The 23,205-nt window shown below is 39.2% G+C and overlaps 1 protein-coding gene across 1 annotated transcript in view; it reads right to left on the bottom strand.

Annotated features, from left to right (window-relative positions):
* The window catches only part of DNAH8 (dynein axonemal heavy chain 8), a 305,262-nt gene that overhangs the window by 146,207 nt on the left and 135,850 nt on the right, over positions 1-23,205 (bottom strand). Inside the window, exons 49-55 of the mRNA XM_028509424.2 lie at positions 11,625-11,871; positions 11,293-11,534; positions 11,065-11,205; positions 9,492-9,729; positions 6,463-6,605; positions 5,901-6,035; positions 5,297-5,419 (exon numbers count right to left, since the gene is read on the bottom strand). Of these exons, the coding sequence (XP_028365225.2) occupies positions 5,297-5,419; positions 5,901-6,035; positions 6,463-6,605; positions 9,492-9,729; positions 11,065-11,205; positions 11,293-11,534; positions 11,625-11,871 (1,269 nt within the window). The remainder of the gene's footprint in view (positions 1-5,296; positions 5,420-5,900; positions 6,036-6,462; positions 6,606-9,491; positions 9,730-11,064; positions 11,206-11,292; positions 11,535-11,624; positions 11,872-23,205) is intronic.

Here is a 23,205-nt window from a genome sequence, read left to right as displayed (position 1 = left end):
ATACATACAGAAAATGAGAGTCTGGAGCTGCACAAGAACTATTCAAACCACAGAGAACAGAAACAGACCCACATGGACTTCACATGCTGGAATTAAGAAACAAAAATTAAAACAACTGTGCTGAAACTGTTTAAAGAAATAGACAACACATTTCAAAATACATGGAAAGAATAGGAAATTATTAAAAATGACATTTTTGAAAGAAACGAGAGTCAGACTTCCGGCCAAGATGGAGGCATAGGTAGGCACACTGTGCCTCCTCGCACAACCAAAATAAGGACAACAACAATTTAGAAACAAAATAACAACCAGAACTGACAGGAAATTGAACTGTATGGAAGTCTGACCAAGGAGTTAAAATAGACACATTCATCCAGACCATTAGGAGGGGTGGAGTTGGGCAGCTAGGCAGAGAGGGATTGCGGCAAGAAAAGTGATGGTAACTGGCACATAAGGCAGCAGCTGACAAACCCTGGGTGCACAAGACAGCAGCAGGCAGACCCTGGGCTCGAGGGCACTGGATGGCAGACCCCAGGCACAGGGTGGCAATGGGTAGACGCAGCGAGATGGCAATTGTGAACTGAGGCATGATGCACAAGCCAGCTAGCTAACCAGGCAGTCCCACATTCCAGTGCAGATAAACCAGGTGAAACTGGGGAGCAAGACAGATCTTGCAACCCAGGGTCCCAGCACTGGGAAATAAAGCCTCAAAACACCAACTGTAAACACCTATGGGGGTTGAGGTGCAGGGAGGAACTCCCAGCCTCACAGGAGAGTTTGTTGGAGAGACCCACAGGGTCCTAAAACCTACACAAGCCCACCCACACGGGAATCAGCACCCAGTTTGCTTGGGGGAAGCAGTAGAAGGGACTGAAATCCAACAGAGAGTGGAGCAAGTGTCATTGTTCCCTCTTGGACCTTGCCCCCACATACAGCGTCACAACCCAGCAACGTGGGTTGCCCCGCCCTGGTGAACACCTAAGACTCCACCCCTCAGTGTAACAGGCTCAACAAGACCAAAAAAAAAATGGCCCAAAAGGAAGAACAGATCAAAGCTCCAGAGCAAATTCAACTAAGTGACAAAGAGATAGCCAACCTATCAGGTGCACAGTTCAAAGCACCGGTGATCAGGATGCTCACAGAATTGGTTGAATCTGGTCACAAATTAGAACAAATGAAGGTTATGATACGTGAAATAAAGGAAAATGTACAGGAATCCAATAATGATGGGAAGGAAACTGGGTCTCATATCAATGAAGTGGACCAGAAGAAAGTGGACCAGAAGAAAGAAAGAAACAACCAAACAGAAAAGAATGAAGAAACAAGAATTCAAAAAAAAAATGAGGAGAGGCTTAGGAACCTCCAGGACATCTTTAAATGTTCCAACATCCGAATTATTGGGGTACCAGAAGGGGAAGAGGAAGAGCAACAAATGGAAAACTTATTTGAAAAAGTAATAAAGGAGAACTTCCCCAATCTGGCAAAGGAAATAGACTTTGAGGAAGTCCAGGAAGCTCAGAGAGTCCTAGAGAAGTTGGACCCAAGGAGGAACACACCAAGGAGGATTCACATCAAGGAGGATTCACACCAATATGAATACACATCATAATTGCATTACCCAAGATTAACATGAAGGAGAGAATCCTAGAAGCAGCAAGAGATAAGGAGACAGTCACCTGCAAAGGAGTTCCCATCAGACTGCCAGCTGATTTCTCAAAAGAGACCTTGGAAGCAAGAAGGGGCTGGAAAGAAGTATTCCAAGCCATGAAAGGCAAGGACCTACATCCAAGATTGTTCTATCCAGCAAAGCTTTCATTTAGAATGGAAGGGCAGATAAAGTGCTTCTCAGATAAGGTCAAGTTAAAGGAGTTCATCATCACCAAGCCCTTATTTTGTGAAATGTTAAAGGGACTTATCTAAGAAAAAGAAGATAAAAAATATGAACAGTAAAAAGACAGCAAACTCACAGTTATTAACAACCACACCTAAAACAAAAACAAACCAAGCAAACAACTAGAACAGGAACAGAACCACAGAAATGGAGATCATATGGAGTGTTAGCAACAGGGGGGTGGGAGGAGGAGAGAGGGGGAAAAGGTACATCCATAAGTAGCATAGATGGTAGGTAAAAAATAGACAGGGGGAGGGCAAGAATAGTATGGGAAATGTAGAAGCTAAAGAACTCATGAGTCGTGGACATGAACTAAAGGGGGGAATGTGGGTGGGAGTGGGTGTGCAGGGTGGAGAGGAATGAAGGGGGGAAATGGGATGACTGTAATAGTATAATCAATAAAATATATTTTAAAATAAAAAAGAAATGAGAATCAAATAACTAGTAACTAAAATTAAAACTCAATAAATAATTTGACAATAGATTGGACAAAACCAAGAAGCAAACTACTGAAGTGGAAGAGAGGGGAAATTATCTGCAACATAAGCATTAGAGGAAACAAAGTTTTGAATTTACAGAAGAGTGTTACAGAAACATAGAGGGCAACAGGGGTATCCAACTTTTTGACATCTCTGGGCCACACTGGAAGAAGAGTTGTCTTGGGCCAAACATTAAATACACCGTGACCCATAATCACACTCCAAAAACTTGCACAATGTTAAATTTACAATTTTGTGTTGGGCCACATTCATAGCCATCCTGGGCCACATGCAGCCTGTGGACCACAAGTTGGACATCCCTGGATAGAAGAAAGTCTAATATTGGTACATCTGGGATCCAAGAAAAGAAGAAGGTGAGGCAGAAGCAATATTTGAAGAGATAAGGGCTAGAAATTTTCTCAAACTGATTAAAGAGAACAAGCAGGTTCACAAGTCCCAGTGAATCCCAAGCAAATAAATACAATTAAATCTCCATAAAGGAGCATCATTTAAAAAAGAAAAAATATAGTAAAGTAAGGTAAAGAGAAAGTCTTAAAAGCAGCAAATGAAAAAAGGCAGGTTAATTACAGAGGTGCAATGCTTAAGGATAGTTCATTACTTAACAACAGCAAAGAAAACAGAAGACAGGAATAATATATTCAACACTATGAAAAAAATAACTGCCCACTTAGATATTTATATTCAGCAGCAATGTCTTTCAAATAAAGATGATGAAGTAAACACATTTGCAAACAAACAAAAACCAAGCATTAGTCATTAAAAGACCTTCTCTGAAGAAAGTTTTAAAAGCAGAAAAAACATAATACCAGAAGGAAGGCTCAAGACTCAAGAACAAGTAAAGAGCAAAGAAAGTGATAAATATATGGGTAATGCAAATGAAGAGTGAATATATAAAATATTAAAAATAATGTCTCATGGAAACTGTATTTTAAAAGAGAGTTATAGACTTAAAATACATGTCAACAATAAAATAAGAAGTCAAGAGAAAGATGAAGGAAATTGAAGTGTTCTAATGTCATTGGACATACAAAATGAGAGTTAAAGATCTGGTCATGTTTATTTTTGATTATCTGTGTATGCAGGATGTAGGGTAACCTCTAGAACATGGAAATTAAGTACGGTATGTAAATAATAAACAAAAGGGAAAATCAATTTACTCAGAGAAGCAGAAAGAAAGCTGCAACATGTCTATGCTCATCTGAGAGTGAGGAAATGGAGGTGTCGGAGGTCTGGGAAAAAGGAAAAGGTATGAAATAGTCATCTCCCAGAGCATGGGCCTACTACAAAGGAAATGTGGTACAGGAATACACAGGGCAAACATAAAACATGAGATGCAGTATGATTGTTAAAGAGCTCGGCTGAGATGCATGATTGTGATTTGAAAGTGAAACCAGATGTGGTTTTCTCCAGCCAAGTTTAGCTGCATAGGTGCAGGTGGATGGAGAGTACACAGCAAATTTCACCAAGGCTTCAACGTGATTAAGGCAGATGAGCAGAGGGTGTATGCTACAATGATTGCAGTGATGGATCACGGAATTTTAGCTGGGAAGAGAAATGAAGAAATGGCAGGAAATGGGGATAGTTTAATGATGATAGGAAAAATGGATAGCAGGTCAATCTGGAGCAGCAGAAGGAATGAGCTGCAAGAGTGGACATGGTAATCAGAGAATGAACTGCTTGAGACTGAGATGCTGAAGGAGTCACACTGGTAATGACAATGTATAGGGTATGACTGCATGAATGAGTCATTCAGCCAGCATGGGAGGCATGATCATTGGAGGAGGCCAGGGAACTAAGAGGCCAAGATCATGTATGCACATACCAGCATCACCAAGAATTATGACAGTAGGTTGTATAATTTGCAGGACCCAGGGCAAAATGAAAATACAAGGCTCCTTCTTCAAAAATTATTAAGAATTTCAAGATGGTGACAACAGAGCATTAAACCACATGCAGGACTCTTTGAAGTGCGAGTCCACAGTTTGCACACCCACACAGCTCAGCCCTGATGACAGGGACAGTGCTAGAGAGAGTAACAGTGATCCAGGAACTGAAACCTTCAGGGAAGGAGGGGTAATATCTGAGGGCAGAGGGCAATGAGAAGCAAGGAGGACATCCTCCTCACCTGCAGGCCCAGGGGTTCAAATGGAGAAGTCTGCAGGGAGAGCGGTGTCCTGAGTTTCCATTACAGCATGAGGTGAAGGAAAAGTTCAGAGAAGTCAAATTTACAGTGAATTTTGTGGATTAACACTGGCTTCCAGGGGCACACAGAAAGGAGTGGGGAAGTAAGAGAGGAGATCACAGAAGGGTCAAGCAGAGTTGTCTGGGGGTTATTCTCAGGATGAGCACAGACCCGGGGTCCTGGCCACCCAATGGTACCTGAGGTAAACCAGGATAAAGGGCAGGATGGGAGGGGTCCTGCCAGCTCCAGGTAGAGGGTGCTGATGAGGCAGTGCATGGAGGAAGGAGAGAGGTGCTGGGTATCTGACAAAACATGCAGAATTCTAGCAGCATCAGTGAGGTTCCCTAATGGGGAATGACTCGGATTGAAGATGACCATGACTAGGACAGTGATATGTGACAGAGTTACAAAAAACAAGTGTTTTCTAATCAAGTACTCCTTGGAGAGTATGTAGAGGAAAAGGTAAGAGAGCAAGGCTAAAACCTTGGAGAGGGGAAGAGAGGAGCCAGAAAGGACACGGAAATCAAGTAGCCAGAGAGACAGGTGGGCATGTTGCGAAAAAGTGCAGGGGGATTTCAAGAAGGGAGAATGTCACCTGGAACCGAGAAGTCAAAAAAGTCCAACAGCTGTTACCAGGTTTAGTAAGATGAAGATGATTTGATATTTTTACATATGACCAAAGTACTTATTAAATATAATCTATAGGAGATATTTTAGTCATACCTGATCTCCCCACTCATTAATGATGGGCATATTAATATCATCAATAAACACAGTCATTTTTCTGCCTCCTGGTGGCCCATATGTGCTTCCCATTCGCTTATCCACATAGCTTTCAATTGTTCTCTAGAGAAAAGGAAATGGTTTGTCTTATGCATTAGATCCCAAGCCACATTTCTAAAAATGATGAGCATATTTTCCAGAGTAGAATATAATTTATGTAATATGTGTAAATATCATTAAAATATGTATTGTGAATTAAAAAAATAAGTTATTATGATATTAATCATTAATTTATGTTAAAAGAGATACACTCAAAAGTACAGCTTCAGTCTCAATTTTAGGCTATTAATCCAAATTTTAGGCTATTAATAAATGTTAGACTATTAATGCAAATATGGTATATGGATTTGGCTTTAATCTCAAACTTAGGGAGGTTAAACAGCTGCATGCCAACTGCCACACCCTTTATTTTGATGTTATTTTCATATACATGTGAAAACATTTCATATATATATGAATATTTTATATGCATACACATTTCTTATAGCCACCACTTAAATACGTATTTAATATATTGATTACTACAGGAAACGATGGGTTTTACCTGAAACATCATTGGTTCTGTGGCAGATGAAAAGTTTAAACTTTTGGATAACTGTACTTCAGGGTCGTATTTTTTCAGATAGGCCTTAATCATTACGGTTTTTGCAGTCCCCTGCTCTCCTGTGAGCAAAACAGCCTGTAACCGCAGGATAAGCATGTTGAAAGTGTTATTACATATTTAGTTTTAAATATTTTATGGTTCTAGTGGCCATTCTTTCATTCTATAAAGTACAACTTATTTTTTAGAATTATACCTACACAAAATATATCATAGTTGAATTAAAGATTTAAAAGTAAAAAGTATGCTGTAAAAGTGCTGGAAGGAACATGTGACCACAGGAGCATGGAAGGACTTTGTAAGCAGACGCCCACTCCCCTCAGCAAGGCGGGAGTCAGCAGTTCAGAGGATTTCAGTGGAAGTGTGCCCTGGGACCTGGGGTTTATTTCCCAAACGTGTTTCTCCCACTGCCTCCAGCCCATTGTGCTGGAATTCAATTCTTCTATCTGTCGCATAAGAAAAGGAATGGTTTGCAGTCATCTAAGTAAGACACTATCAAACTTACTTTATTTTGTTTTGCAATGGTGTCTATCAAAAAGTTTGTTCTAATATTGTCAACATTTGGAACCAAAATTGATGAATACTCTGGAATACTGTCAGTTGGGTAAAAATATGGCTGAAGTTTCTTATTCCAGTGCTCCCAATCACCTATACAATAAGTAAAAATCCATCTTAATAAAACTACATTCTTTGAAAGTAATCAGAATATAAAAATACAGGTACTATAAACAATCAACAGAATCATAAAACATTTTAAACACTTTCCTAAAACATGTTAACCTACCTGTTTATATAGACTACCGTCTTCTGTAATATCTAATCTAATATCTGCCTATCTAATACATGTGGCATTGATAATTAAATTTGTTTTGACTCCTTACAAAGTTTTCAATTGCTAAATCATTCATCCAGAGAGATGTGGCCTGAAATGCAATCCAGATCAGCCAGCGGTGAGCCCAGTGGCATGTTTAGTATCTAGTAGGAAAGCCACATCCCCTGAAAGGATGGGGAAAACCAACAAGGGATGACTGGTCACTGCACCACGATGTTTGCCATGAAAAATGGGAAAACAAATCTGGCCCTAAAACCAGTGTCATAGAGTCCTCACACTCTGACTTATAGTAAGTAGTAATTTACTGATTGGTATTATTATCATGATAATTATTATTACCACATTTCATCAATTCTAAGAAGAACTTTTATTATATCTTAGCATCTCTTGAATGATGCCTTACAATCACTGTTGGTTAGACTAACTTGGTCAGAGCTATTCATATTGTTGCCATTTAAAATGAATTACTTGCATGGTGGTTGTTGCACTGTTGAGTTTAACTGCTATGTTAGATATCTTCAAAACGATTTTGCTTTGATTTGGAATTGTACCAAAAAAGTCGCTGCGTACACAGACTGCATGGAAAGAGATGCGAGGATAACTTTTGAAGGTAACAAAGCAACATTCATCATTGGAACAATAACCTCAATTTCAGGTTTCCTTGCAAAATAATCAAGTCATATGATAAGTGTATGTTTAACTTTTAAGAAACTGCCAGACTGCTTTTCCAAAGTGGCTGTACCATTGTGTAGTGCATGAGAGTTCTTCCCACTGCACATTCTTGCCAATATTTGGTGTTATTTTTAATTTTAGTCATTCTAGTAGCTAAATATCCCATTGTAGTTGTTTTTAAAGATCTTATTTATTTACTTAGAGAGGGGAAGGAAGGGAGAAAGATCAGTGTGCAGACCTGGCCTACTTCTCTGCTGGACCCTGTATTATCCTTTTTAATATACTATTGGATTTAATTTGTTAAAATTTTATTAAGAAATCTGTGTCAATGTTCTTTATAATGTCTTTTTCTGGTTTTGGTATCAGGTAACGTTGTCTTTATAAAATGAGCTGGCAAGTGTTTCCTCCTTATATATTTTGGAAGAGTTTATGTAGAATTGATAATTACTTCTTCCTTAAGTATTTGATAGAATTCACCAATGAAGTCATCTGAGCCTACAGTTTTCTTTGTAAAAAGGTGTTTTATCTACAAATTCAATTTTTAAGTACCATAGGGATATTTAGAGTATTTCTTCTTGATGTTTGGCAATTTGTATCTTTCAAGGAATTTGCCTGTTTCACCTACATCATCAAATGTACTTTTAATAATGTCTCTAATAGTCATTTCTTTTTTAAAAATATCTGCAGGATCTGTAGTGATATTCCCTCTTTCATTCTGGACAATGGTGATTTATGTCTTCTCTTTTCCCCCCTGATATCTCTGGTAAGAGATTTATCAATTTTATTGATCTTTTCAAAGAACCATCTGTGGGTGGGCTCTGGATTCTAAGAGAATTCATACCTACACTGAAGGATGCATTTAATTTTAGTTTGCATTTTGACTTAGACATCCTTTTTATCATTCCAGTTCTTTAACAGCATCTTATCGCATGCTGTAAAATCATTGGTCACTCTGGTTAAAGATGGCCAGCTAAAAAATTTCATTTACTTGAGTCTCTTTATAAAAGTCCTTTAAAATACAAACTCACTTAATGCTCATATTTAGATGATTCCCCTACCCTCAAATGGGCCTAGTGTCCCCTAGATCCAGGCAACCCTGTATTTTACACTTTCCAAACAATTTGTAATTCTTCAGTCTTTGGCCACTGTGGGGTAGGTGCAGCTATGCAGCAGTGTGGCTTTGGGATGAGGACCTAAAGGTGTTTCTTAAGCAAACACATGAGCAGCCTTCTTGTCTTTAGCTCCACTTTGCCCAGTTTCCAATGCCTGGGCCCTTTGAAGGTTCTATGATATGTACCATTGCTTCTCGAATCTTCCCTCTGCTGGTGTAGGGTTTACCTTTGTCCAGTGTGCTAAGTCAACTGCCACATACCTTTCTGCTTTCTTGCTTTCAAAATGTAGCTATTGCTATCTACTCTCCTCTTCTTTTGAGCTTGTGCATTAAAAAAAATGCCTTTGCTGTTTGGGAGTTTCAGAAAGCGTCAGAGGTAAGCACAATTGTTGGGAAGCATAAGTTTTCTTCCCTGGGACTTAGAAGAACTGAGAGCGAGGTTCTGGATAAAAGCACCAAGATCAAGGGCATTTCTTTTAGAGAGAGGTGAGCTGGGCCCTGCAACACATGGGAGGCTGCATCTGCTACGTGAAGAAGACTCATCTGTTTGGCTCACTCTCTAGTTATTATGACATTTCCAGTAGGGAAGTTGTGGGATTGATATGTTCCTGCATCACGAAAAATCTGTGTTCTCCACACTGCTACCTTTCCTTGTCAAGCATTAGAAAGCAGCTAGTGTAGGAGGTATTGCTAACTTATTTATGCCAAGAGGAGGAGAAGTCAAAAGTCTCTATGCCAATTCCCACCATGGCCAATATGCAAAATTATATTACTCTTTGCATATATGCCCTTCAAAAATGTATGAGAAATTGTTATTCATAACTGGTTTACTATTTCCCTACAGAAGAGTTCATGGAAGTTTATATTTTTCCCATTTAAAAAATGTCATTTCATTTTAGGTATAAGTCACTATGCTTACCATAATCAGTAACATAAAACTCATACATGGTTTGATTTGTGTCTTTAGGTATTTGTGGTAAGTCTAACTTGCTTTCATGATTTCGTATAAAGGCCTCAAGCTTCTCTCTGCTTTCCAATTCCAGAAGGGCTCCTAAACTCCACATCAGGCCAAACACAAACAGTTTATGAAGATGTTCAACACATGAAACACCACCTTCTTCTTTGGAGGGAATCAGACCTTCCAGAAGAGTGAGAGACTGAAAATATTTAAAATACAATTAAATAAATTTTTACATTTAAATGGTTTACATTAAAAATTAAATGATAGTAAACTTAGAAGGAAGGAAAGAGAATACAAATATATCTGCACACACTGCTGGTCACTGTCCAGCAGCATCACCACTCAGAAGAAGAGCTGTCCTGCTTTAGAAGGGCCGCAGGGCCTGGCAGAAAGGCTGCTAACCTGGGAATCTGGGGGGCTGGTTTCTACTCCATGCTAATGATACTAACCCGAGTTTTGGTTTTTTGATCTGAAAAGTGAAAAGCCTAGACTAAATGTTTTCTAAGGCAGTTTCTGGTTCTAAAATTTGGTTATTCCAAATTGTCTAGATCAAAGATTTTCTTTCTTTTTAACATTTTGCAAGGAACAGCAAACTGTGGCCCCAAGGGCCAGCCACATGCTGGGCAAATAAAGTTTTACGAAAACAAGGTCACACTCATGTATGTTTTGTGTGTCAGCGGCTTTTGCAATAAACAGCAGAATCGAGTGGTTGAGACAGAGAGTTGTGCAAAGCCTAAAATGTCTACTAGCTGCCCCTTTAAGAAAGTGTGCCGACCCCCATTCGGCATCAGAAAGAAATGTATGTAGAGTAAGACATCAGTCTTTCAAAACAAAATTATTTCAAAATAAGATTTCCACTTACATTATGCATCTTAAAGTAATTACTACATATTTACTTCAGCCTCATGCACTATTTCTTACCCACCCACCCTCACTGACTGATGCCCCTTATACTAAGAACCACAGCACTAGAATGGATAAGAGATCACCTCTGGGCTAGAATTTAAGCCCTTAAAAATCTATACTTAGTTCTGTTGTTGTTTGTTTTCCAAAGATTAATAAGAAAAACTGAGTGTGGAAAAAAAGATACTATAAACTACTTGAAGAATTGTTGAAAAGTCTCCCTATCTACTATATACTAAATTTGCATAGCCAACATTGTCAAGTTTTCCTGAATGCCATCAGCTCCTTTTTGTACTTTTCTATAGAACTGCAAGATCTATTTTTTTATTTTGTCTACTCTTTTTATTGGACATACTTTCTGGAAGGTCACTAAGCTCGATGATGGGGAAGACAGCTCACTCTCTTCCCCTAACAACAACTCCCAAGGAGGTGAAAATGACAAGAGAGATGGCAGTAAGAGCGTGAATGAGCTCTTTAATAGGAATCCAACTTCTCAGAACCTTGGCAGCCAAATGATAAAAAGATGCCTATGCACTACATAAATTTTTATTTCAGATGCCTCTAAACTGCAACTGAGTAGAAAAAAAAAATCTCAAATCTAAGTAGTGAATACACAAAAAAATCTTACTTGCACAATATAGTTGCACTCTAGGAGTTGCATTTTTGGATTGAGGTTTAGTTTCATAAATGTATATATATCTTCAAATGTTTTATTATACAGAGTTTGGAATACAGAAGCTTCCTGTGCAGTGCGCTTCTTCAACCATGCCTGCAGCAAAGAAACAGAGTCTCTGTTTACTAAGAAAGTGAAATATGGAAAGATACCTAATGGGCATCTGTAAGTCTCTCACCGCACCTCTAATATCGGCTTCCAGTTGAGGGCAGAGCTGCTGATGTAGACCATGCCCATTCTAGAAACAGTGGCAGGAGAGGCGTTCTCAATATTGTGGACTTCAAACAAAAGCTTACAATTAGGGGACATGGGGATGCGATCTCCATTAGCTAACGTGAGCGTTTTATTGTCATCCAACACAGAATTTAAGTTCTCAATCCAAATGGCATCTACAGGGCCATCTAAAATAAGGAATATGTTTTCACCTGCGTATAATTAGAACAGAAAATTAAGCAAATACTGTTAATAATAAACTGGCAGGAAAAAATTGATCACAAAGGAGAGCTTATGTATACCTTTTTTAGCTTTTAACGTTTTTCTCCACAGAGTAGAAAAAATCCCGTCTGTCCAATCATTGGTAGCAGTGTCCAGTCTGCCAAACATCTGAGGCGCAGTAATAGCTTTTGGATTCATTCGCATTTCTCTGTGAGGCCTCCCGCATTCTGTTAATGCCTTCATCAGGATGGTTATAACAGTTGTCTTCCCTGAACCACTGGGCCCAAGAGTCATCAAGCCATGACGTACCAGGGATGTTTCATATAACTAAGCAATGAAATGAAAACAATCAATTGGAAAGTGTAACTTACAAGTCTCCTGCTGACACAGTAATGTGCTGAAATGAAAAAGCTTTTAATAATTGATTCACTAAAGTAACTGGCTCACTATTTTAAAAATGAGAAAATGTAAAACAATGGTTTTTGTTTTACTAGATTTGGATAATAAATTAGCACCAAGTTATAAAGAATCTAACAAAGTTATGACAATGTGGAACATTAATTAAATTTTGGAAATAATTAATTCTGAAACTTAGGATCTTGTTTTTGCTTCTTAAACCTTGTGATTTTGTTTTGTGATTTTATTCCTCCTGATTTTGTTTTGCTGATACTTATCCAACAGTTTTTACCATTTCTCGGCATGCAATGTGATTATATCGCCCCCTAGTGGCAGAAAGCAGAAACACAAGCCATCGTGGTAAAGATCCAAGTATACATCCACCTTCTGGTTCTCCAGAAGCATAGGTTGATATGAGGATTCTCATGTAAGCAATTTACTTGGTGAATGCTCTGAAGAGAAACCATTAAGGAAGGGGGGAAGCCAAGCAAGGTGTGATAAACTCCCCAGTACTGCCTGTTCTTTGTGTCTGCCAATAAAGTGGCTCCAGTTCTCCAGGAGGGAGTGGTGAATGTGGGTGAATGTATTAGAATCCCAAAGAAACTGAGAAAGAGCACATGGAAATGGTAAAAGAGACACAAAAGACATACTAAAACATGGACAGTGTCTGTTACAACATCCTGTCTATTGTTTTGTTAATAAAAGTCAAAGACCAGCCCTGGCTGGCATAGCTCAGTGGATTGAGCGCGGGCTGGGAACCAAAGTGTCCCAGGTTCGATTCCCAGCCAGGGTACATTCCTGGGTTGCAGGCCATAACCCCCAGCAACCGCACATTGATGTTTCTCTCTCTCTCTCTCCCCTCCCCTTCCTTCCCTCCCTAAAAATAAATAAATAAAATCTTTAAAAAAAAAAAAAAGAAAGACTTGGAAAATTAAAAAAAAAAAGTCAAAGACCTCAAAGCTGATCAGACATAGAATTTGAGTTCTCCTAACACGTATTTCTTTCCTTAGAAAGAAATATTACTACTTAAACCATAGTTTAGAAGCAACAGAGGCACTGGCCATAACATTATACTAAAGAATAATGCTATTGACATCAAAAAAGAACACAACATTCTAGTCCCTCACCCACTCTCAGATGACTAGGATTTTAGTGCTCAGCATACTGAAGTGGCTGTCACAGCAAGTGAAAGTGATAAACAGAAGGACACCAAGAGCCAGTGTGGCTCAGTTTGTTGGAGTGTCATCCCATAATCTAAAGTGTTACATATTTGATTCCTGGTGAGGGCACATGCCTAGATTATGGGTTCAGTCCCAGGTCAGGTGTACAAGAGGCAACCAATCAATATTTCTCTCTCCCATTAATGTTTCTCTCCATCTCTCTACCTCCCTTCCCCTCTCTTTAAAATCAATAAGCATATTCTCGGGTGAGGATTAAAAAAAGACACCAAGAGATGCAAAGATTCAAAGTTCAGTGTAGGTGTGTAAACATGCCCACACACAAAGTAGGAGCAAAGCAACACTACCAGAGTCTTCAGGCTCCAAACCTCCAGAAGGCACCCAGCCACGGGCGATACTGCCAGGCTGGCTCAAGAAGCCAGCTGGACTATTCCATCTCCCTGGGTTTTTATAACTTAATATCCCCTTGAGATTCACCCAATCTTCTCACCTGGTATAAGCACCTCAGTAAATTACTGCCTGTTTATTGTGAGGCAGGGTAAATCTGTTCCATCCTGCTAGAAGCAACACATTCTCCTGAGGATTCTTCTTGCATTGATGTGTTTTAATTTAACTTCAACAGTTACATAAAATAAGACTAATATCATAAGTTCTTCTCTTAAAATGGTGATCTTTAACAACACATGCTGAATGGCAGCAAAGTAGGTGGGAGTGGAGCCCACCTCCCCCTGCACACAGCTGGAACACCTAGCTAATTTTCTAAGGAACACAATGAATAGCCAACAGAATCCTAGCTTATACGAAGTTTGGAGGCCAAAATTGTAGAGGACATTGAAAAACAGATGGTAAGGAGATTGCATTGGGACAGTAAGGTCCCTGGTACCTGCATGGGGACCAAGGCTCCTGCGGCCCTGGCCGCATACCAGCCATCATGGTTGGTGCGGCTGCAGGATTTCTGGAGGAGAGTTAGATCATCAGCTCCCTCCCCTACCAAAGCAGGGAAGACAGCGAGGCACCAGGAGAGACCTGGATACTTGAAGTCTCTGAGGGGAATAAAGACAAAGTGGGAGATGCACAGACATGGTGCAGTGTTCACCCGCTGGGACTATAGACGCCAACTAGGTCATTACCAGAGAAATTGGGGAGTCAGGTGACACCTGATGAAGGGAGAAGAGTTGGGCCGTGTCAGACTCTGACCCAGACAGTCTCCAGTCTGGTTGGAAGTTGGGCCATGTGAAAAGCTGGACACTTGTTAAGAGTGGTGAGCTTAAACAAGTGGATTGTACTCCAAAAAAGGCTCTCAGCCACTGTTTAAGGAACTCTCGCGCAGCAGCTGGTGAAGAGGAAGGAAGCAGTGCACCTCACAGACCATTCAGCAGAGGGCAGCCAGGCTCAGGGAGTTAGCAGTCCCCAGAGACACTTAATTTAGTGGGGGAGCTGAATTGCCCTAAAGAGACTTTGAGAGTGTGTATCACCCAGGCCAGCAAAGAGGGAGAAGGTGGTGTTTGAGTTGCGCCTAATCAGTGCACCTCATGGGCAGCACAAGTGGTGGATTAAAGGCACTGGCCTGGCGCAGATGGACAGTGGTGGCCCCAGCAGTGCAGGCCGTGCATGGAAGACCTGGGCTGGAGGCTGGGCAACAGCAAATATTGCAGTCCAGACCTGGACTCCATCCTCACAAAACCACAGGAAGGGAGAAAAAGCGAACCCTAGCTCCCTTCTGCCTGCTGCATCCCAGAAGACCAAAAGAATTTGCTTGGCAGGTTTAAAGTCAGCAGGAAGCTTTTTTTCTCCTCCCCCCTTTCTTTTCCCAAGTGAGCCGATAAGACCTGGAGCTGTGAAAGGTCCAGAGAGGGATCCAGAGAGGGAGCACAAAGCTAATACCAACATCTGAGAAACTGAGACAAATTTCACTTTGCTGTCCTATAGAACTTACATTTTATTGTTTATTCGTATTATTATTTTTTCATTATTTTTACTTCTTTTACTTTATTAGTATTTTTATTTCTCTTCTTTCTGTTTAGTTTTCTTCATATTGTTTGTTTGCTTAATTACATTGTTTGACTGGTTTTCCTTGTTCTCTCTTTCATATTGTATTTTAACTTTCCTTCTTTCACTTGAGTCATATTCCAATAACACACTACTCTTGGTCATGTACTTTCTATTCCTATTATTCAGATCATATAGTTCCTGTCATATTATTGTTGTTCCAGTATCATTGTAAATAATTGTTGTTCCACACAATTGTAAATAATACACAGCACCCCTCCATGGTCTTAGCCCATTTCACTATCTTCCTGAGCTTTATTATTGTTGTGGTTAACTCTGTTCTCTCACACACTACGTCTACTTTCTATCCTTCACTCTCACTACATCTCATCATCTAACCTTGCACAAAGGCTCTGTTTTCTGGATTCAGCTCACAATCCTATCCCCTCTAACAAGAGTTGTATTTGTTTTTCATCTTTTATAAAAAGTGGCTAGTTGGTTGAAATATCAGTTAACACTATACTTATCCAAAGGATCTCCTATTTCCTCTCTACTTGTTGATACTTTAAAGCCCATATACTCTCTTGCTGTAGCAACCCATTTTGCCTTCCTTCTGCCACTGATCACATACAAGATTAGGTGGGAGCTGTGATCACTAATATACCTGCTGGAGGAGAGACCCCACCAACAAAGAAATCACCAAGAGGTAAAAACCCAAGTACAACAAGAGAGCCCATACAAATGGAAGAAAGGGAAACCCTAGAGCATCCAGACAAGAAGATAAAAAAAAACACACCTCTGAATTCCACAGAACTCCTACCACAGAAGTTCACCCTACAAAGACAGCTAGCAAAGTGGAACATCAGAAAGCACAGAAACAAACAAATAGATTCACCTAAAATGGGGAGACAAAATAAGAACCTGAAATCAAAAGGAATGGAATACTCCCTACTAAAAGAGATCAATGAAATGGAGGTCAGCAAACTAACAGATGTAGAATTCAAAATAATGGTTATAATGATGTCCAAGAAACACACAGACAATTACAAGGAACTGAGTGAGAACTATAATATGAAAAAGCAAATAGAAACTATAAACAAAAACAAGGAAGAAATGAAGAATACAATTTCTGAAATAAAAAACACACTAGAAGGAATTACAAGCAGGCTGGATGAAGCAGAGGATGGAATTAGAGAGCTGGAAGACAAGGTGGAAAGAAACACCCAGGTAAAGCAGCTGCACAAAATAAGACTCAAAAAATATGGAGATAGCTTAAGAGAACTCCAAGATAACATGAAACGCAATAACATTTCAATCATAGGGATATCAGAAGGAGAAGAAAAGGAACAAGGGATAGAAACCCTGTTTGAAAAAATAATGACAGAAAACTTTCCAAACCTGGAGAGGGAAAAAGACACATAAGTTCAGGCAGCACAGAGGGCCCCAATCAAGATGAACCCAAAGAGGCCCTCTCCAGACACATCATAATTAAAATGGCAACTTTTAAAGATGAAGAGAGAATCCTAAAAGCAGCAATGGAGAAACAAGTGACATACAAGGGGCACTGATAAAACTAGCAGCTGATTTCTCAACAGAAACCTCCAATCCAGGAGAGAATGGCAAGAAATATTCCAAGTAATGGGGAAAAAAAGGCCTGCAACTAAGACCACTCTACCCAGCAAGGCTCCAAATTAAAATGAAAGGTGAAACAAGGAATTTCCCAGGCAAAGAAAGCTGAAAGAATACACTTCCACCAAACCAGCACTTCAAGATATGCTAAAGGGACTGCTATAAGAAGAGGAAGGAAAAGAGAGAGAGAGAGAGAGGAACACAGGTACAAAGGGGGAAAATGAATAAATACCACAAATAATAACCTTAAATGTTAATGGATTAAATATGCCAATCAAAAGACACAGGGTAGCTGAATGGATAAGAAAACATGACCCATACACACACATATGCTGCCTAAAAGAGACTCCTCAGAAAAAAAAGGCCTACACAGAGTGAAAGTGAAGGGCTGGAAAAAAAAATATTCCAAGCAAATGGACGGGGGGAAAAAGCCAGGGTTGAAATACTTTTATCAGACAAAATAGATTTAAAGACAAAGGCCATAAAAAGAGACACAGAAGGACATTTCATAATACTCAACAGGAGAATTTATCAAGAAGACATAGGTGTTGTAAACATACGTACACCCAACATAGGAGCACCTAAATATATAAGGAAAATCTTGGAGGACTTCAAGAAAGATAGAGACAACAACATACTTACAGTAGGGAATTTTAACACCCCACTGTCAAAAATGGATAGATCTTCCAAACAAAATATCAACAAGGCTATTGCAGTATTGAACATTGCCCTAGATCAAATGGACATAACTGATGTATATATAGGTTCTAAATATATATATGGGACTAACGGAGGGGGAAAGGGTAAAGGGTTTTCATGAACAACTAACTATACAGGACACATGGATAAAACTGGAGGGGGGGCATGAAATCAGGGAAGGGAGGTGGGGATGGCTGAGGTATTGGAGAGAGGTGGGGGGAAAGGGCAGACAACTGTACTTGAAGAACAATAAAATTTTTTAAAATAGGGAAACAAAACAGAATTTAGTCTGTGGTGAAGCTTTTTACTGGTCCCAGAGAAATAAGAATAATTAATACTCAACTATGGGATTTTTATAAAGCTAACCTAATCCATTTTTTTAAAAAAATATATTCTACAAAAACCAAAGATGGCGTCGGAGTAGGAAGGAGCAGATTCGGCTTCCCTCTGCTCAGGGGAGAAAATCCTGACTGATCTATGGAGTAGAGAAACAAGCAACCAACATACTTCAGCATTTGTGAAAATAGGGGACCAAGGATTGTAGCGGAACCGAAAAACTGAACCCTAAGAAGAGTGCGGCAACAAGACAAAAAAGAATAGGTGGAGGTGGTGAACACCAGGATACCCACTGGAAGAGGAAACCCAACAACAAAGGAACCACTAACAGATAACAACAGAAGAAGGTGAAGGAGGGAGTAGTAACCACACAAACCTCAATCCAGGGCCTATCTGGAAATACAACTAAACAGTAGAGACAGTACCCAATACAAACAACTGAACAAGAGCAAGAGAGAATTCTTTAAACCTTATACACATGGAAGAACCAGCTTCAACACAATCTTCCCTCACCAGCACAACAAAATACAGGAGGTGGTGGACAGAGTGACCTGCATTTAACCAGCTGGTGGGAAGGAACCACCAAAGAAAGACCCAACAACAATCAAAACCCAAAGGCAAACACAAAGCCAACTTAAATGACAGCCCAAGACCAGTGAGCTTGGGAGATCAAGGAAACTGCACACTGAAACTCACTGCTATTCTACTAAAGAAGTTCACACCACAAACCCAGGGATCCAGAACAGATCAATATAAGAAGCTGAGGCAAACAAGAAGAGTCTCACAAACAATGGGAAGACAAAGAAACAATCCCCAAATGGAAGGAAAGGAGGAAGCCTCAGAAAGAATGCTAAATGAAATAGAGGCAATTCAACTATCAGATATAGAGTTCAAAGCAATGATCGTCAGGAAGCTCAATGAGCTCACAATGAGCTACCAGAAACTACAGGGAAGCTACAATGAACTCAATGAAAACTACATCAGCATAAAAAAGGAAATAGAAACTCTCAACAAGGGCCAAGAGGAAATGAAGAATACGATTTCTGAACTGAAGAACACAGTAGAAGGAATGAAAAGCAGGATCGATGAAGCAGAAGATTGGATCAGCGAGCTAGAGGACAAAGTAGAAGAAAACACCCAGAAAGAACAAGAAAAGGAAAAGAGGCTCAGAAAGAATGAAGAGGGATTAAGAGAAATGCAAGACAATATAAAACATAATAATATCTGTATAATAGGGATACCAGAAGGAGAAGAAGAAGAACAAGGGATAGAAAACCTATTTGAAAAAGTAATGGTGGAAAACTTCCCTAATTTGATGAGAGAAAAAGTCACACAAATCCAGGAAACACAGAGAGTCCCAATCAAGAGGAACCCAAAGAGACCCATCTCTCAAGACACATCATAATTAAAATGGCAAAATTTCAAGACAAAGAGAGAATCTTAAAGGCAGCGAGGGAGAAAAAGGAAGTAACATACAAGGGAGCCCCAATAAGGCTAACAGCTGACTTCTCAATGGAAACACTCCAAGCCAGAAGAGAATGGCAAGAAATAATCCAAGTAATAAGAACCAGAGGCCTGCAACCACGACTACTTTACCCAGCAAGGCTCTCAATCAAGATAGAAGGCGAAATAAGAAGCTTCTCAGACAAAAGAAGTCTAAAAGAATACACTTCCACTAAACCAGCTCTGCAAGAGATGCTAAAGGGACTGCTTTAAGGAAAGAAAGGAAAAGAGAGAGTGAGAGAGGAACACACGTACATAAAAGGCAATGAATAAGTACCTATCAATAATAACCTTAAACGTAAATGGATTAAATGCTCCAATCAAAAGACATAGAATAGCTGATTGGGTAAGAAAACATGACCTACACATATGCTGCCTACAAGAGACCCACCTCAGGATAAAAGACCTGCACAGGCTGAAAGTGAAGGGCTGGAAACAAATTTTCCAAGCAAATAGACAGGAAAAAAACCCCGGAGTAGCAATACTCATATCTGACAAAATAGACTTCCAAAAAACGACCATAAAGAGAGACCCAGGAGATCATTTCATAATACTCAAGGGAAGAATCCACCAAGAAGACATAAATATTGTAAATATATATGCACCCAACATAGGAGCACCCAAATACATAAAGAAAATCTTAGAGGACTTCAAGAAAGATATGGACAGCAACACAATTATTGTGGGGGATTTTAACACCCCACTATCAAAAATGGACAGATCTTCCAAACAAAATATCAACAAAGATATTGTGGCATTGAACAATACCCTAGATGAAATGGGCTTTACTGATATATACAGAACCCTCCATCCCAAAGAAGCTAAATACACATTCTTTTCAAATGTACATGGAACATTTTCAAAGATTGACCACATGATAGGACACAAAACAAGCCTCAACAATTTCAAAAAAATTGAAATCATACCAAGCATTTTCTCAGATCACAAGAGACTGAAGCTAGAAACCAACCCCAAGGAAAAAAACCCAAAACACTCAAAATCATGGAGATTAAATAGCATGCTATTAAACAATGAATGGGTCAAGAATGATATTAGGGAAGAAATCAAAAGGTTTCTAGAAACAAATGAAAACAAACTCACAACAACCCAAAACTTATGGGATACAGCCAAGGCAGTCCTGAGAGGGAAGTTCATAGCGATACAGGCCCACCTAAAAAAGTTAGAAACATTCCAAACAAACAACCTAACCCTACGTCTACAAGAACTCGAGGAACAACAACAAAGACAGCCCAGAGCAAGCAGAAGGAAGGAAATAACCAAGATCAGAGCAGAATTAAATGACATAGAGACTAAAAGCACAATTCTAAGGATCAATGAATCCAAGAGCTGGTTCTTTGAAAAGATAAACACAATCGACAAGCCTTTAAGCAGACTCATCAAGAAAAAAAGAGAGAAGACCCAAATAAACACAATCAGAAATGAAAGAGAAGAGATTACAACAGATACCACAGAAATACAAAGGATTGTAAGAAATTACTACAAAGAACTGTATGCCAAGAAATTTGAAAACCTAGATGAAATGGACAAATTTCTAGAAAAATATAATCTTCCAAAACTCAATGGAAAAGAAGCAGAAAGCCTGAACAAACCAATAACAGCAAAAGAAATTGAGGCAGTAATCAAAAAACTCCAAACACACAAAAGCCCTGGACCAGATGGTTTCAGGGGAGAATTTTACAAAGCATTTAAGGAAGAACTAACCCCTATCCTACACAGACTATTCCAAAAAATCCAAAATGATGGAAGACTCCCAAACTCTTTTTATGAGGCCAACATCATCCTAATTCCAAAACCAGATAAAGATACAACAAAGAAAGAAAACTTCAGGCCAATGTCGCTGATGAACATTGACGCTAAAATCCTCAACAAAATATTGGCAAACCGCATCCAACAGTACATTAAAAAGATCATACAGCATGACCAAGTGGGATTCATTCCAGGGATGCAAGGATGGTACAATATTCGCAAATCAGTAAATGCAATACATCACGTAAACAAAAGCAAAGACAAAAACCACATGATCATATCAATAGATGCAGAAAAAGCATTCGATAAGGTACAGCACCCATTTATGATAAAAATACTCAGCAAAGTGGGAATAGAGGGAGCATTCCTCAATGCAATAAAGGCCATATATGAGAGACCTACAGACAACATCATACTCAATGGGCAAAAATTAAAATCTTTTCCACTAAGATCAGGAACAAGACAAGGATGTCCACTTTCACCACTTCTATTCAATATAGTACTGGAAGTTTTAGCCACAGCGATTAGACAAGAAAAAGAAATAAAAGGCATCCAAATCAGAAAGGAGAAAACAAAACTGTCACTGTTTGCAGATGACATGATAGTGTACATAGAAAATCCTATAGACTCCACCAAAAAACTGCTTGACCTAATAAATGAATTTGGCAAAACAGCGGGATACAAAGTCAATATCCAGAAATCAAAGGCATTTCTGTACACCAACAATGAAACAGCAGAAGCAGAAATCAAGAAAAAAAATCCCATTTGAAATAGCAAAAAGAAAAATAAAATACCTAGGAATAAACCTAACCAAAGAGGTAAAAGACCTGTATTCAGAAAACTACATAACACTGAGGAAAGAAATCAAGGAAGACACAAACAAATGGAAACATATACCGTGTTCATGGATTGGAAGAATTAATATCATCAAAATGTTCATACTACCCAAAGCAATTTACACATTCAATGCAATACCTATTATAGTACCAATGGCTTACTTCACAGACATAGAACAAACATTTCAAAAATTTATATGGAACCATAAACAACCCCAAATAGCTGCTGCAATTTTGAGAAAGAAGAGTAAAGTAGGAGGGATCACAATACCTGACACTAAACTATACTACAAGGCCACTGTAATCAAAACAGCCAGGTACTGGCATGAAAACAGGCACATGGACCAATGGAACAGAACAGAGAGCCCAGAAACAAACCCAACTCTATGGTCAATTAATATTTGACAAAGGAAGCAGCAACATAAAATGGAATAAAAATAGCCTCTTCAACAAATGGTGTTGAGAGAACTGGACAGCTACGTGCAAAAAAATGAAACTCGAGCACCAACTTACACCTTATACAAAAATAAATTCAAGGTGGATAAAAGACTTAAATATAAACTGTGACACCATTAAAGTCCTAGAAGAGAACGTAGGTAGGAAAATCTCAGATATTTCATGCAGAAACTTTTTTACTGACATGTCTCCTAGAGCAAGGGACATAAAGGAAAGAATAAACAAATGGGACCTCATCAAAATAAAAGCTTTTGCACAGCTAAAGAAAACAGTATCAAAATAAAAAGAGAACCAACTGTATGGGAAAACATATTTGCCAATGATACCTCACACAAGGGTTTAATCTCCAAAATATATAAAGAACTTACACGACTCCACTCTAAGAAGACAAGTAACCCAATTAAAAAATGGGCAAAGGACTTGAACAGGCATTTCTCCAAGGAGGACATACAGAAAATCCAAACAACAAAACAAAGGAACAAGCAAAATATAACCAAAGACACTGAAATAGGGGACAGACTGACAGTGACCAGAGGGGAGAGAAGAGGGAATTTCAGGGGAGAATAGGAAGGGTTTACAGGAACAAATGAAACAATGTTCAATATTGCTAGCTATCAGAGAGATGCAAATTAAAACCACAATGAGATACCACTTCACACTAGTCAGAATGGCCATCATAAACAAAACAACAAACAACAAGTGTTGGAGAGGTTGTAGAGAAAAGGGATCCCTAGTGCACTGTTGGTGGGACTGCAGACTGGTACAACCACTATGGAAAGCAGTATGGAACTTCCTCAGAAAACTAAAAATGGATCTGCCTTTTGACCCTGTGATTCCACTGCTGGGACTATATCCTAAGAACACTAAAACAC

Source organism: Phyllostomus discolor, chromosome 4 (assembly GCF_004126475.2).
Source record: "Phyllostomus discolor isolate MPI-MPIP mPhyDis1 chromosome 4, mPhyDis1.pri.v3, whole genome shotgun sequence".
Taxonomy (NCBI): domain Eukaryota; kingdom Metazoa; phylum Chordata; class Mammalia; order Chiroptera; family Phyllostomidae; genus Phyllostomus; species Phyllostomus discolor.
Note: the sequence above shows the minus strand (reverse complement) of the source record. Positions and strands in the feature narration are given on the sequence as shown.